This window comes from Protopterus annectens, chromosome 7.part0 (assembly GCF_019279795.1).
Source record: "Protopterus annectens isolate FY-2018-M chromosome 7.part0, PAN1.0, whole genome shotgun sequence".
NCBI classification, from domain to species: domain Eukaryota; kingdom Metazoa; phylum Chordata; order Ceratodontiformes; family Protopteridae; genus Protopterus; species Protopterus annectens.
Window position 1 is genome coordinate 249,648,695 of NC_056739.1, and position 14,088 is coordinate 249,662,782.

Below are 14,088 nucleotides of genomic sequence, written 5' to 3' on the forward strand. Positions count from 1 at the left end.
TGCCAAATCAAATTAATAAATAAGCAAATAAACTATTCCATTGCACTGGTTTTGGCAGGATGATTCACACTGTGAGATTAAGTAACATCCCTGTTACCTACTTGCAGAAATGCTTATCTACTGCGCATCTGCACAGCTCCCTGCTTACATTTTAGTGTCCGCCTAAGCATCTTTTTTATGAGCAAGTGCATACAAAATTCTGACATTTCTACCTTCATGCAGAAGTCCCCACACCAAATCTTGTGGTGTAAAGAGCATAATTTAGGCCGATAGAAATAGCTGACAGTATGTCACTTGCATGAAGCAAGTATGCACAGGCAAAGAGCTCTGTCATGTAGAATTACAACCCTCCTAGATGCATAGTAAAACCCAGTGCTGAAAGGCATGCCCTGATCCATATTCTGTGGCTGGTACACTTTTAGCTTCAGATAAAATCTTGGTATCTGAACAACAAGATTAAAGTAGTGTGCCATTTATAAGCTTTACCATGGGTCAGACCTACATCTCAAGCACAACAATACTGACTGTCTTCTTGTCAATCTGAACAAATGAAACAATTCAAAACCTTAATATCCATTGCAACTTGTGAAAATAACATGATTAAACAGTAACTTAAAGTTTAGGACATGACAGCACTGTAGACACTATTCAAGGATAAAGGAATAATTAAATCTTTAGCAACTTGCAGTAAAACAGTACTGTGCATGAATCAAGCATTAAATCTTTTTGTACAATCTAAATCACCTGGCAGTGTTATTTTTGGATGCAGCCATATCTGAATTAAGATCTTATCAGTAATTTTGTAAATTGTATATTTCATTTGGAGGCAGAAGTTAATTACAACACATCTGAAGTGATGCTGACTAAATCTGTTCATGCTTTGTAGATCAGAATGGCCTAATCCAGAATCAGTACCACCATATGTTCCAGTGTTTTATGATGGATGGGAACCGCCAGTGATATCCCCACCCACTGAACGAAAGATGAAAGATGACCAGGTATCCAAAATTGCAGTTCTTGTTATTCAATGTTGTTTATTCTTCAGCTTTGCAAATGACTGTTACCAAAATCCATAACAGGCAACAAAATAAACCAAGCGTGTGCTATTTAAGTCTTAGTATCAGAGTACCTGGATCTAATAGGTTAGCCAAGATGATAATACACAGCAGTCTGTATTTTCATCTCTGCTTTCTTTCTGTCTCTCTTTCTCCTATGTGTAGCTTTCCTGCTGATTATTGCCTGCCCAACACTGCTCCCAGTTGCTCCTAACTTATCTGTCTCCAACATCATCACTCCCAGCTCACCCTCACGTAGGATGGGACCATGACCATCAAAGACATTGAAGGGATGGGAAGGGAAGATGGAAACACAGTATATTGTAACACCAGGCAGTGTTGCATATGCTGTCCATGTATACCAGGGATTGTGTTATGCCCTAAATTGGAAGGATTGCTTAATGTTACATGTAGTACTGCATTTAACATCAGTTATCTTACCCCCCCCCCCCCAGTATATAGAATTCAATACGCTACCATGCAGTTACAGCAGTAACCATATCACTCTGTGGAAGTGCTAATTCAGATGCATAAATTCCACCCTCCTTTTTGGAAAGGATGAGCCAATGATTGTCACTCCTTCATGCCCCTCCCTGCCCAACTGCTCAGGCATCCAAGCTGCTACCTGAACTATGGCCAATAATCTCTCTCTCTCTTTTATTCATTGTTCTAGACATAACAGAAATGACTGTGCTGCTACAAATGCAATAAATCTAGCCATCAATCCCTAATACTTGCAGTCATGTGTTGGATCTATATTAAGCTGTCAAATGGAGAAAGAGTCGACAGGCACAACGCTGAACCAGAAACATCAAAACTCCGGAATATCAGCAAACATAAAAAAGTCTATATAAAACATTTTTGACACAGAAGGCTGCACCCCCACACCCCCTAGCTAATTATATATTGTAGTTCCTAGATTGCACTGCTCTGGGAAAAGGGTAAAATCCCCCTGCATAAAAATGTTTTATACATACTTGTCATCTTTTTCGATATTCTGCAGTTTTAATGTTTCTAGTTCGACGTTGTGTGTGTTGACTACTACTCCATTCTAAGTGTTAAGATAGACCCGTCATGTGCCCTGTTACGAGAATGACAAACTGCAAAGAAGGCCATTACCTATAGTTAAACATGGTAAAGAAGCACACATAATACAGCTGGACAACCTTACAAATGGCTTCTGAACCACTTTAGTCCTGACAGGAGTTAGATATGCCTTTTTTGAGTTATTTTTTTCAACGTATGGTCAAATACATATTTGTACTTTTTCACATTTAAGGAGTGTCTAAATGTAGTATATAAACCATGTCCTCTGGCTCTAAAAAATGCTGTATTACATTTTTAATTAAATCTAATGTTTTGTTTTTTAGGAGTCATTTCCTTCTTTTGTCTGTTAACTAGATAAGTTCATTGGTCCTTCTTGGACTGTATTTACCCATCACCTCATCACAAGGGCAGTGGTAAACACAACACATACATGGATAACTTGGGGTATAATATATCCAGGTTTTAGGAAGTAGGATGAAACCAGAATGCCTGAAGGAAACCAGCTAAGGCAGGGGAAGAATATGCAAGACTCCACAAAGACAGTGACCAGAGTTGAGGGGTGAGCCCCACATGCTGGACCTTTTGAGTGAATGTTCTTACCACCTAGGATCAATGCTGCTCCAAAATCTGCATTGGCAATTTTGGCCTACTGGCACAAAAATGGTAACTCCAGCTATACTGCTGGCAACCATGGCTTAGTATTAAGTCTTGCATTGTTACTTTTATTTGTTGATTTGGGGTACAGCACTTATCTCCATGGACGTTTTTCAGACTCAGCACAGGAGCACTGTCTGGTTAAGTAACTTGCTCAGAATCACACAGTTAGGCAATGCAGGATGAGGGAATCAAACTCAGTATAACCGGACCACAAGAAACAACTTGTTAGCAGCTCCTCAATCCTTTGCACCAACTGACAGACATTGACAGAAGACTCAGCCACTGAGATCGGATTAAAGTTGATGGCCTTCTGTCTTTTGGGGAAAGTATAAGAGGTTGTTTCCAAAAGTTTGACTGCTAGTGGGACACAGGAATAATAAATGAAGGAGATTTGACTGATTCCCAGGATGCTGCATACAGATGCATGCAAACACCAAATGTGTGACACAGCACATCTCACTTCCTTATGATCAATTTGCCTGTACACTTGAAGTTGTTTGATAATCATACTACCTCACAAACATTTAGCAGAAGACACTAGGGTCAGTTCCTCAAGCAGTTAAGAGATCCTTCCTGGAAAATATGGCAACATCAAAGAATGGTAAAGATCACTGAGAGAAACTGGTCAGTAATACAGTTTGGAACGCTCGAGGTGGTTGAGGGCTGTTTCTGAAAGTGCACAGAGCACAAAATGAATAACATATACAGTGTTACTGACCACATTATGTTGTTTCTTATGATAATTGCAAATCAGAATGCAGCTCTTACATTTTAATCAGAAACTGAAATGTGTTATTGCCCCACCCCCACCACCCCCAACCACCAAATGACAGATATTTCTGCTCTACCATGTTAAAACTGATATCATTTATTTCAATCCCTCCAGTGAACATTTGCACTTTAACTCACAATTGGTAGATACTAAACTTTTTGATAGAATCAAATTATGCCCTCATATTTCAAACAAATATTCATACTGCTGGAACCATAGGGGTTATTAAAGAAGTATAAATGGCAAACTCTTCAGCACAAACTATTTTTATAATAGTAGCATTCATTAGGTTCTAGGTCTTAAGCTTGATTTTATAAGTCACAGTAAACACATTAACTATTAAGTTTGTAATATTTATATATTCATAGGTTCATAGTAGGTTACCAGGCTAGTGGCCTTAGAGCCTTTACAAGCCTAACCATATTAAGTCCAAGTATCCCCATTTGTTCTTTTTAGGTAGTTCGCAGAATGAACTTATGAACCGAACAGGTCATTGATCAACACCAGCTACCCCTGTCCATGAGGGACATGGATGCCACCCTAGGAACAAATTTGTGGTCTCCCATCCAGTTATCTAGGTTGCATTTGAATAGTGTCAGTGAGGAGCTCTGTTTTATATGAATAGGATGTCTATCCCAGAGAAACGGCAATCTCTGGGAGACATATCTGACTCTCCAGCATGTTCTGTTAATGTCACAAGCTATGTTGAGATCCCTAGTGTAAGTGACTCTTGTGCCATTTGACTTGTGGATGTGCAGCATTTCTATTAGGAAAGGGTTGGAGATTGCCCTATAGGCCAGGCACAAATCACTTCTCAGCAGCCTATAAGATACAAAGAGAAGCGACAGGGCTTTCAGCCAGTCCATGTAGGTCATGGTTTGGAGTCCTTGTATTTTCTTAGTGAGAAACTTCTGAGGTCTCTCCAGCTGCTGCAGGTGTCTGGTGAGGTACATGCAAAAGGGTGCATTATACTCTATTAGTGGCCTGATAAGAGTCAAGTATAGTGGAGTTATAACATCCCTTGACCTGGATGCTATGCCCTTGCTTATGGGGCGTGCTACATAGAAGGCTTTCCTTACCACTGTGTAAACTTGGTGGTTGAAGTTCAGATTGCTATCAACCTGTGTTCCCAAGTCTCACACCACTGGGCTGGAATTCAGAGGGGTGCTGGTAATATTGGGATTTGTAGGGAATTCCTTTTTGCCAAAGGGAGCAATAATGCATTTTTTTTCACTTAGTTTTAGACCATGGCTTTGGCACCAATTATTTGTTTGTGTTAGCCCTTCTTGTATTGTTGGTGAACTCAATGATTGCTCCCAGTTTGTAATCATCAGCGAATGTGGTGAGCCAGAAGCCATCTGCTTTGGCCTGGTCTTCTGAGAAATAGATGCCGAATAGTGAGGGGCCCAGTAGACACCCCTGTGGTACTCCTGTGGTGATGGATCTACTGATGGAGGTGTAGTCACCAATTTTGACAGAGTGTGTTCTGTCGGTGAGCTACTTGGCTAACTATCTAGTAGCATAAGGGTTAATCCCTAGTTGGGAGAGTTTCTCAATGGTACCAGAGTGGAGAATTGTGTTGAAAGCCTTAGCAAGGTTGTGATAGGCTGTGTGCACTGTCTTACCTTTGTCCATTGCATTGGTGACATTCTCAACGAAGTCTACCAACTCTAATAAGCATGATCTACACTTAACAAAGTCAGACTGGGTTGGGTCCAGTGTTTGGAGGTTGACTATGTCCTTGTTGATAAAGTCCATGATAATTCTTTCCATGACCTTGCAGATGAATCTGGTTAGACTTATGGGTCTATAATTCCCAGGGTCAGTTGATGCCCACCCCCCACCCCTTTTGTGCAGGATCATTACTGTTGCTGTTCTTCATTCTGCAGGAACATAGCCAGTTGTCAAGCTATGATTAAAGAGAATGCCAAGTGGACCAACTAGGTCTTGTTTAAGATTGTTTAGTAAACAACCTGGAATATTATCTGGTCCCATTGAGGCCATGTTTCTGGCCTTGGTGAATGCAGAGATGACCTGTTCTCTAGAGATTCTTAATATGAACGAGCAATATCTGATGCCTAGAGGTGTCGAGGGAGTGCAACTGCAGAAACACCTGGAGGCATCACCCAGCTGTAACAAGTTATCTCATATTTTTTGGGGGTGTTAACTTTATTGACCTGAATGCATCAATAAAGACTTATAAAAACTTAAATATCAGTAGGCATTCAGGAGCAATGTAGCTGATAAAACAGTAAGTCCTTAATGGGTTATTTCTATATCTCCCATTGACTTCCTTCATAAGAGGTTTAAGGGATTACACAGTGAACTCACTGGCTTGCTAGGGACTCTTTGAATGTTTTTTGCCTATGATATTTTTTTCTGTGTGACTTTTTACTTGATATTTTCTTATTTCATTTTTAACTATTTTTTTCTAGATGTCGCAGAGATCCCAAAGCTTACACTCAGACCGGTAAGTCCTTTCCTTGTATAACAATACAAATGTTATATTTGTTGGTCATTGTAATCTTGAAACATATCTAGGCTAACTGTAGATGACAGTTGCTTATGACATATCATGTGTAACTTAAGAAACAATGTATGCAGCAGGTAAAACAGAAGAGGTGAGGTCAGTTACCACCAGATATCCTTCTAAATATACTTGAAATATACTCATTAATAATGCATGTGGTAGGTCAGATGATTGCATTATTTACATTAAAAATGTATTTTGAGCAAATTTGCTGATCTTATAATTAGACTGACTTCATATTGAAGAGATGAAAAAACACATTTCATGCCTTCAGAGGGCTATATGCGATTAATTTGTATAACAATGTGGAAATGACACAGATGTATAAGTTGTTGATATTTTATACTGTTATATTTATTTATCTGAGGCTAAAAAAAAAAGACACCACCTATGACATGAATTGAAAACACACTTCTCTACTTGTTTATTATTGTCTAACAGAATATGTAGCCAAAATGCTTAAGTATAAAGTGATTCAAAGCACAGGAAAAGTTATGTACGATATGAACTTAATTGATGTGCCTTTATTTTTCTTAATCATTTTAAAGGCAATTATGTGCTAAGCATCTTACCACTGATAGCACTTATGTTAATAAATGGAAAAACAAAATACAGAGATTGAAAACAATTTGTCCTTAGCATAAAAAGAATGCAAAGCATCTACAGGAAATTTAGCTTGGATTAAAATGGCCCAGAACCTATGAAAAATAGCCAAATGTGCCCAAGGTACAGTATACCCAAGGAGGCACTGTAAAATTCAGGAAACATGAAGAATGAACATATAAAAAATAATTTTGTAAATCTAGATACCTAGCATAAGGTTATAAAACTCAGTTAAATAAGGCATGATATAAGTAGATGCTTATACCGTATCTGTTTTAGCACAGTCCTTGGTTTATCCCAATCAGTCTTTGTCAACCTCTGCCCTTGCCAAAATTATTACCCTCTGCAAACTCACTAGTTATATAAACTACTATCAACCTGTGTAAAAAGCAATGATGTGTGTTTTAGGTATTGGTTGAGTCAGTCGGAAAACTAAGGCTATGACATTTCAATGTTTGCACAGAAGTTATTTATAATGCACTTGCAACCCTTCCAGTCTGTACTTTTTAGTTTACATGTTGGAAAATAAACATTAAAAAAAATCTTTTAGAATTGTTTACAAATGTTTCCATCCTTAAAAGCTCTGCCCTGCTTTAACAATTTCACTTCATACATTGACATGATGGCAAGTCTTCTCTGTGATCCATACATTTCTGATGCATCTCAGGTCCAACAGCAAGCCATAGTAGAGCTCATCCTTATTAAGAAGTCATCTAAATCTCCTACTCTTGAATAGACAAAAAGAAAGTCAGATTCCATCTTTTGGGATGAGATAGAGATATTTCTAAATACCCCAAATTGTAGTAATCCCACAGATTATTATAATAATGCTGGTGGTGCTGGAGGCTAAGTCTGCTGCATATAAAATGAGAGGAACCCAGCATCCATGAAAACACACTTCAAAAGCAATTTGCCTGAAATGGCTAAATATAAATTTTTATCCTAAGTATATTTAGGAAAACATATATCTTAGATTCCTAGATTTAGTCATCTTTGAAGGGAAGTATTGTCAATGGTGATGATTCCACTTAAAGAAGACAAAATAAGAATGGCAATTGATGCTAGATCTGTGGTTAAACATGAATATCAAGCATCAGATGAACCTGTAGTATCTTTTCCAAATCTAGCAAGAGTAAAACTAGAAAAGGTGAGAAATAACAGCTCTCAGTGTAAATTACACATATTATTCCAAATAGTCAACTGCATGTTTAAATGAATAATATGCCATAAGTTGGCACAGCTATTCAGGCTGAGTTGCCAACACTATGCAAGATAGACTAAAAAAGAATCCACTGTAGAGTGATGGGCATGCCAGTACATAAACTGAGGGAACAATTAATTCTAAAAAATAACTTTGGTACTTATTTATTTATTTGGTGGTGCAGCGGTAACGTTGTTGCCTCACAGCAAGAGGTTCTCCCGTTCGATTCTCGGCTGGAGTGCAGGGAGTGCCTTCTGTGTGGAGTCTGCATGTCCTCCCCACAGTTGGGTGGCCATTTGAAAGACATGCGTAAATGGGCATGCCTTTATTGAAGGTTGGACGTCGAGCTGGCACCTCGGTGTTCGTGAAAATCTACTGCCAATCATTAGCGGACCGGAGTTCCACTTTGGCGACCCCTAACCGGGAAAAGCAGAAAGACAACAACAACAACAACTTATTTATTTATTTTTACATCATAGGCTTTAATGTAGCAGCTTGATGAGTAATATAAAATATCACTTTCAGCTAAAATAGACTGGATAGAAAGCCTAGTTCAGATCACTGGAAAAATGTTTATACTCTTCACACTCAAATAGTTCTGCTGTAGGTTTTTCTCTAGTACAGTCCTTTACTTCTCTCTAACATTTTCCAACAAGAATCCTCAGCTGCATTCTTTTCTATGGGCCTGAATCCTTTTCTTAATCTACAACATTTCATATCTCCTACTGTACACAGTGCAAATACTGCATTTTGCTGCTATGCAACTTTAAAACATTGTATCCTTTCTGTGCAGTATGCTCAATAATTTCTGTGCAGTATGCTCAATAATTTTTATATCTTTTGACTTTTGCTATTCAAACAATTAATAACTGCTGCTTATGTTTTGTAATGAGCAAGCCTGGAAAATGATCTGTTGGCTCAGCATTATAATCTAGTTAACAATATACAAGAAACTACATCCCAGGAAAATATGAAAGAATAGTATTCTCAACAGTTTTTTGACATTAATTAATTTGGTTTCCAAACACGTTTTATGTAGAATGGGAGATAGAAGAAGGAAAGGGACCCTAAACAAATTTAAGGCATTGAGTCTTCACATTTTGTGCATATATTATGACATATATTTCTGTACAGTGAGTTTGATATGGGTGACTTGGTATTTACCTATTATAAGTAGGCAGACTTGAGTAATCCCCTCCACCATTGGCACTGCCCAGTAGACAGTTTTGCAAAATAAAGTTTCCTCGGTCACATGTGTTTCTGAGACTCTTACCAGGCTATTAGGATATGACACTTGACAAAAGGAGGCAGACCTCCCCCGTATCAAATACAGCCAAATCAGCATTTCACAAAATTACTACAGACACACTAGACAAGAAACAAGACCCTGTCAATAATAAAGAAGAGATGTAGAAAAATACCAAAACAAGATGTGAGCAACCTCCAAATAAAATAGTTCCAAACAGCAAATCCTAAAATTATGGAGACAGGCACAGAAGTAAAAAATCCAAAAAATCTGATTATTGTGTAAGCGCTTTCATAACCAAGTTACTTCTTCAGACACAACAAAAAATCTAGCAAAAGCACTCTATTTATATCATTGATTAATTAAATAGTTTCCCTCCAAAAATTTTAAAGGTACAAACAGCATTAATTCAGCACTAATAGTCAACTTCCTATTAAGTCATAGCTACACATATACAATTGCAAGAATAATAATGTAAAAAATATATAAAGACATAACAAAATATAAAGACATATTGTAAGCTAATAGTGATTATTTCTTAATTCTCCTGTTCCTTAGAACAGGTTTTAGTGGTACTGAATCATTAAGTCCATACCTGCTATGAGCCCCTAGTCTAAAAATCCACTTCAGTTCTGCTAATTCTGTATTGTTGGTCATGGCCCCTAGTCTCTCATTAACTACCAGAACTTGAAGTACTTGAAAAAGGAAGGTATGCTCCATACCCATAGGCAAGGTGTGTTTGACCAATGCACTATATCCCCCCCCTTCTAGTGCAGTAAAGGTGGTCCCTAATGCATTCTTTCAACTGTTGGTTGGTTTTCCCAACATAAAATCTGTAGCACTTCACACAGGATGCTAAATAGATAAGATTCTTAGTGTTACAACTGGCCTTATTTCTAATCTCCCACAAATATCCAGTTTCAGGATGCCTAAAGAACCTGGACTGGTCAATGTACATACAGCAATTGCAACTATCACAGCTTGTAATACCCCTTTCCAAATATGTGGGTGTGTTAGTAGGTTGTGGGTAACATAACTGTTGTTTAAGATTTTTCTTATTTTGGTATGTAAATTTGGGATAAAATCCCACTTGCTTTTCTGTTAATTCATCAACCAGTAGGATGTGCCAATTCCTGTTTATGATGTCCCTTACCTTACTTATATCCTGTGTATAAGAAATTAACACGGGTATCCTGATGTCCTTTTTTTCCCTCCATCCTCAATTCCAGATTGATTGGAAAAATACGGTCTACCTCTCATATTTCTTTCCTTTATTACCTGTTCATATGCTGCAGTGATTTCCTTTTCTGTGTAACCTCTCCTTCAAATTCATTTTTTAGGGTCAATAAACTTATTAAAAAGTCATCATCACTGTTAGTAAGATGTGATAGTCTTAAAGATTGCCCCTTTATAATATTAGGGAAGACGTGGAGTGGATGCATGCTACATCTATCCAAGTATGACATATGATAGCAATCTTTTCTGTGCATTCTAGTCATGACTCCGGAATCAGTCTGTACCACTGTTACATCCAAGAAGTCCATATGTGTTCTAGATTTATTGATCGTAAAGTGTAGAAAGTTACTACTCATGTTCAATTCTAGAAAAAAATCATTTAGTGCTTCCTCACTACCTTTCCAACCAATAAACAGGTCATCTACAAAACTCCTATATATCCTGATATTAGTATTCCCTCTGGGATGTAAAAGATGATGTTCCCATTCTTCCATGACAAGGTTTGCCCATTGCTACTCCAGATGTTTGCCAATAACATATGTCTTTAAAGAAAAAAATGTTGTTTTCTAGTACTATTTCTAATAGCATGCATAAAAAATCAATCTGTTCACTTCGATTAGCTATTCCCTCAGGATTAGGTATGCAAGTAAAGAGCGAGGTAACATCAAGCGTTACCAGCCAATCAAATTTCTCACTGTTCTGACCCCCACATGTATTATATAGATCTGTCAAGACATTTTGAGTGTCCTTAAGTATAGTAGGACATGCCCCTAACACTAATTTCAATTGTGTGTCAATATATAGTGAAATTGGTTCTGTGAGCCACCCTGCTCCTGCCACTATGGGTCTAAACAGGGTGGGATGGATTCTTATGGATCTTGGTTAGTCCATACATCCTAGGAATCAAATGTTTCTCTACCTGAAAAAAGTTAAATACATCTTTAGTCAGATATCCCATTTGCATGCTCTCATATAAAGCCATATTTATATGTTCTTGCATTTCATAAACAATGTTAGGGGAAATAACATGATAGACATTTACATCTTCCAACATTAACAACATTTCAGTGTTGTAATAAGCAGAATTGAGGACCACCACCACCAGTTCACCGTTGTCTGCAGGACAAATTATTATGTCCTGGCTGTTACGTAAATCATGCAACGCTTGCTTCTCATTTTTAGTTAAATTATTTACATTGCATTCATTGACACTATTATAGTATGTATACAAATCTTTTTCACAACTCTTCACAAACACTTCAACATGTTCCGGTAGTTTAGGTACATACAAACTAGATTTTTTGAAAGATCTCCTGCAGTCAACAACTGCACTGTCAGAAAACATAAGTTTGAGGGCTACATTATGAGCAAACAATCTAATCTCAATTAATAAGTCACTGATATCAAAAGAAGGAGAAGGTATAAAATTCAGACCTTTTGTTAAAAGTGAATGTTCAGCTGGTTTCAAAAGGTAGTCGGAAATGTTCCAAACTAGTTGGCAGTTTCCTGGCCCCACATTTTCTTCAGTGTACGAGTCTGCATGGATATTGGAGGCTCCTTCCATTTCTGTGCTGTCCTTTCAGCCGCTCTGTATACCTCACGTCTGATGTTCCAAAAAGGAAGAGGTAGAGTGGGGTTTGCAAACTCCTTTGTTGTAGACAGATTCTTCCGTCTCACCACCATCTCGGCATTCCATTCAACTGACTGTGCTGCTAACACATTAACCACAGGCTTCACAGTTAAAGGCATGGAGTAAACTGAGGAGGGCAGTTCTGATGTAACAACCACACTCTCACTGGTTGGATTCATATCCACAGTTGCTGGATTGGTAGCCATCACGTATGTTGTATTTCTATTGGTCAACCCTCTTCCTGGGTTGTTCTCAGTTCTCAGCCATGTAAAAACATTCTGATTAGCAAAGTCATGGACATCCCTTGCCAATTCTTTCTTTTTCAGCAAGATCAAATGTTTCTCCTCTCAATAAGCTCACTAGAAAATAACTCAGTCATATTGTCCCCGATCAAAGACCGGAGCTGTTCACTCTGCTGTTCAATTGTATCGCTCAGTTCTATCTCCATAGGAGAAAAAAATGCAATTAACAGTCTCATATATGATTTGCTTGTCTCAAGACTGATGTTCTGCCATTCAGCCAGGAGCTGTGCTTAGGTGTCCCCATATGTGGGCATATTAAATACCCTCAGCCCTCTAGGTATTACATTCATTTCAAGGCAATATTCAAAGTGACACTGTAAATGCTTATACTTAAACATACCCTTTTCTATGTCTCTCTTTAACCCATGAACTTGTACCTCTACAGTACTATCCATATGTGAGTCACACTCCATAACTGTAAGCAGTTCACCATTAAGTAAAGGATTGTTTTGATCAAACATAAAACTCATTAAATTGTTTTTGGGACGTTGTCCTGCAGTTATTTGCTCACCCAAAGTAGATGTTAAAGTCAATGGGGTGCCGTCCACCATGCTCACCAACGTAGTATAATGTAGAAAAAAAAAAAACAAGATGTGAGCAAACTCCAAAGAAATAGTTCCAAACAGCAAATCCCAAAATTATGGAGACAGGCACAGAAGTAATACAATCAAAAAATCGATTGTTGTGTAAGCGCTTTCGTAATCAAGTTACTTCTTCAGACACATAATAAAAAATCTAGCAAATGCACTCCATTTATATCATTGATTAATTAGATAAAACAGTTTCCCTCCAAAATTTTTAAAGGTACAAACATCATTAATTCAGCACTAATCATCAACTTCCTATTAAGTCAATAACTACACATATAAAATTGCAAGAATAATAATGTAAAAAATATATAAAGACGTAAAAAACATATAAAGACATATTGTAAGCTAATAATGATTATTTCTTAATTCTCCTGTTCCTTAGAACAGGTTTCAGGGGTACTGAATCATTAAGTCCATACCCCCTATGAGCCCCTAGTCTAAAAATCCACTTCAGTTCTGCTAATTCTGTATTGTTGGTCATGGCCCCTAGTCTCTCATTAACTGCCAGAACTTGAAGTACTTGAAAAAGGAACGTTATGTTCCATACCCATGGACAAGGTGTGTTTGACCAATGCACTTTATTCCTCCCCCCCTTCTAGTGCAGTAAAGGTGGTCCCTAATGCGTTCTTTCAACTGTCGGTTAGTTTTACCAACATAAAATCTGTAGCACATAAGAATAGATTTATACTGCACCATGAGTGACAGCCTTGAAAAGGAGCCCATGTCCTCTGATTGATAAAGGCCTCAGACGCTGTCAGTTTGTCTGATGTTTTTGTACCTCTGAAACATATACTCTGCTGGAGTCTCTCCAGTCCAAATTTTCTAAAATATTTTTTTCTGTATGTAACTGTCTGATGTAAATGCTGGAGTTGCTTTTTTATCAGCAACAGATGTCTGATATTAACAAAGTGAAGTACTGGATGTCATGTAATGTAGACACTGAGGTGCGTGCTATCGAAACTCCTACAAGTCAAAAGTTAAATTAAATTTACCCCTGCCCTGTGGCACAGAGGAGTAATGCCTTGACTGTCCCACAGATGACCCATGCTTGAATAGTGGCACAACTGCAGAAGGGACCAAGCAGGTGAGGACGGGTATAGGAGGCCGATGTCGGTTCAACCATCATGAGAGGATGGATGCTGCCTAAGCTCATTGCAAAAGCAGCATTAACAACTAGGTGAGCTCCATGCTGTAAGTGGTATACTAATTCCAGAAATCA

General features: G+C 38.0%; 1 protein-coding gene across 1 annotated transcript in view; it reads left to right on the plus strand.

Moving 5' to 3' along the window:
* LOC122805805 (epidermal growth factor receptor kinase substrate 8-like) overlaps positions 1-14,088 on the plus strand; it is a 293,418-nt gene that overhangs the window by 167,510 nt on the left and 111,820 nt on the right. The window contains exons 6-7 of the mRNA XM_044076069.1: positions 887-998; positions 5,967-6,001. Coding sequence (XP_043932004.1) covers positions 887-998; positions 5,967-6,001 — 147 coding nt within the window. The remainder of the gene's footprint in view (positions 1-886; positions 999-5,966; positions 6,002-14,088) is intronic.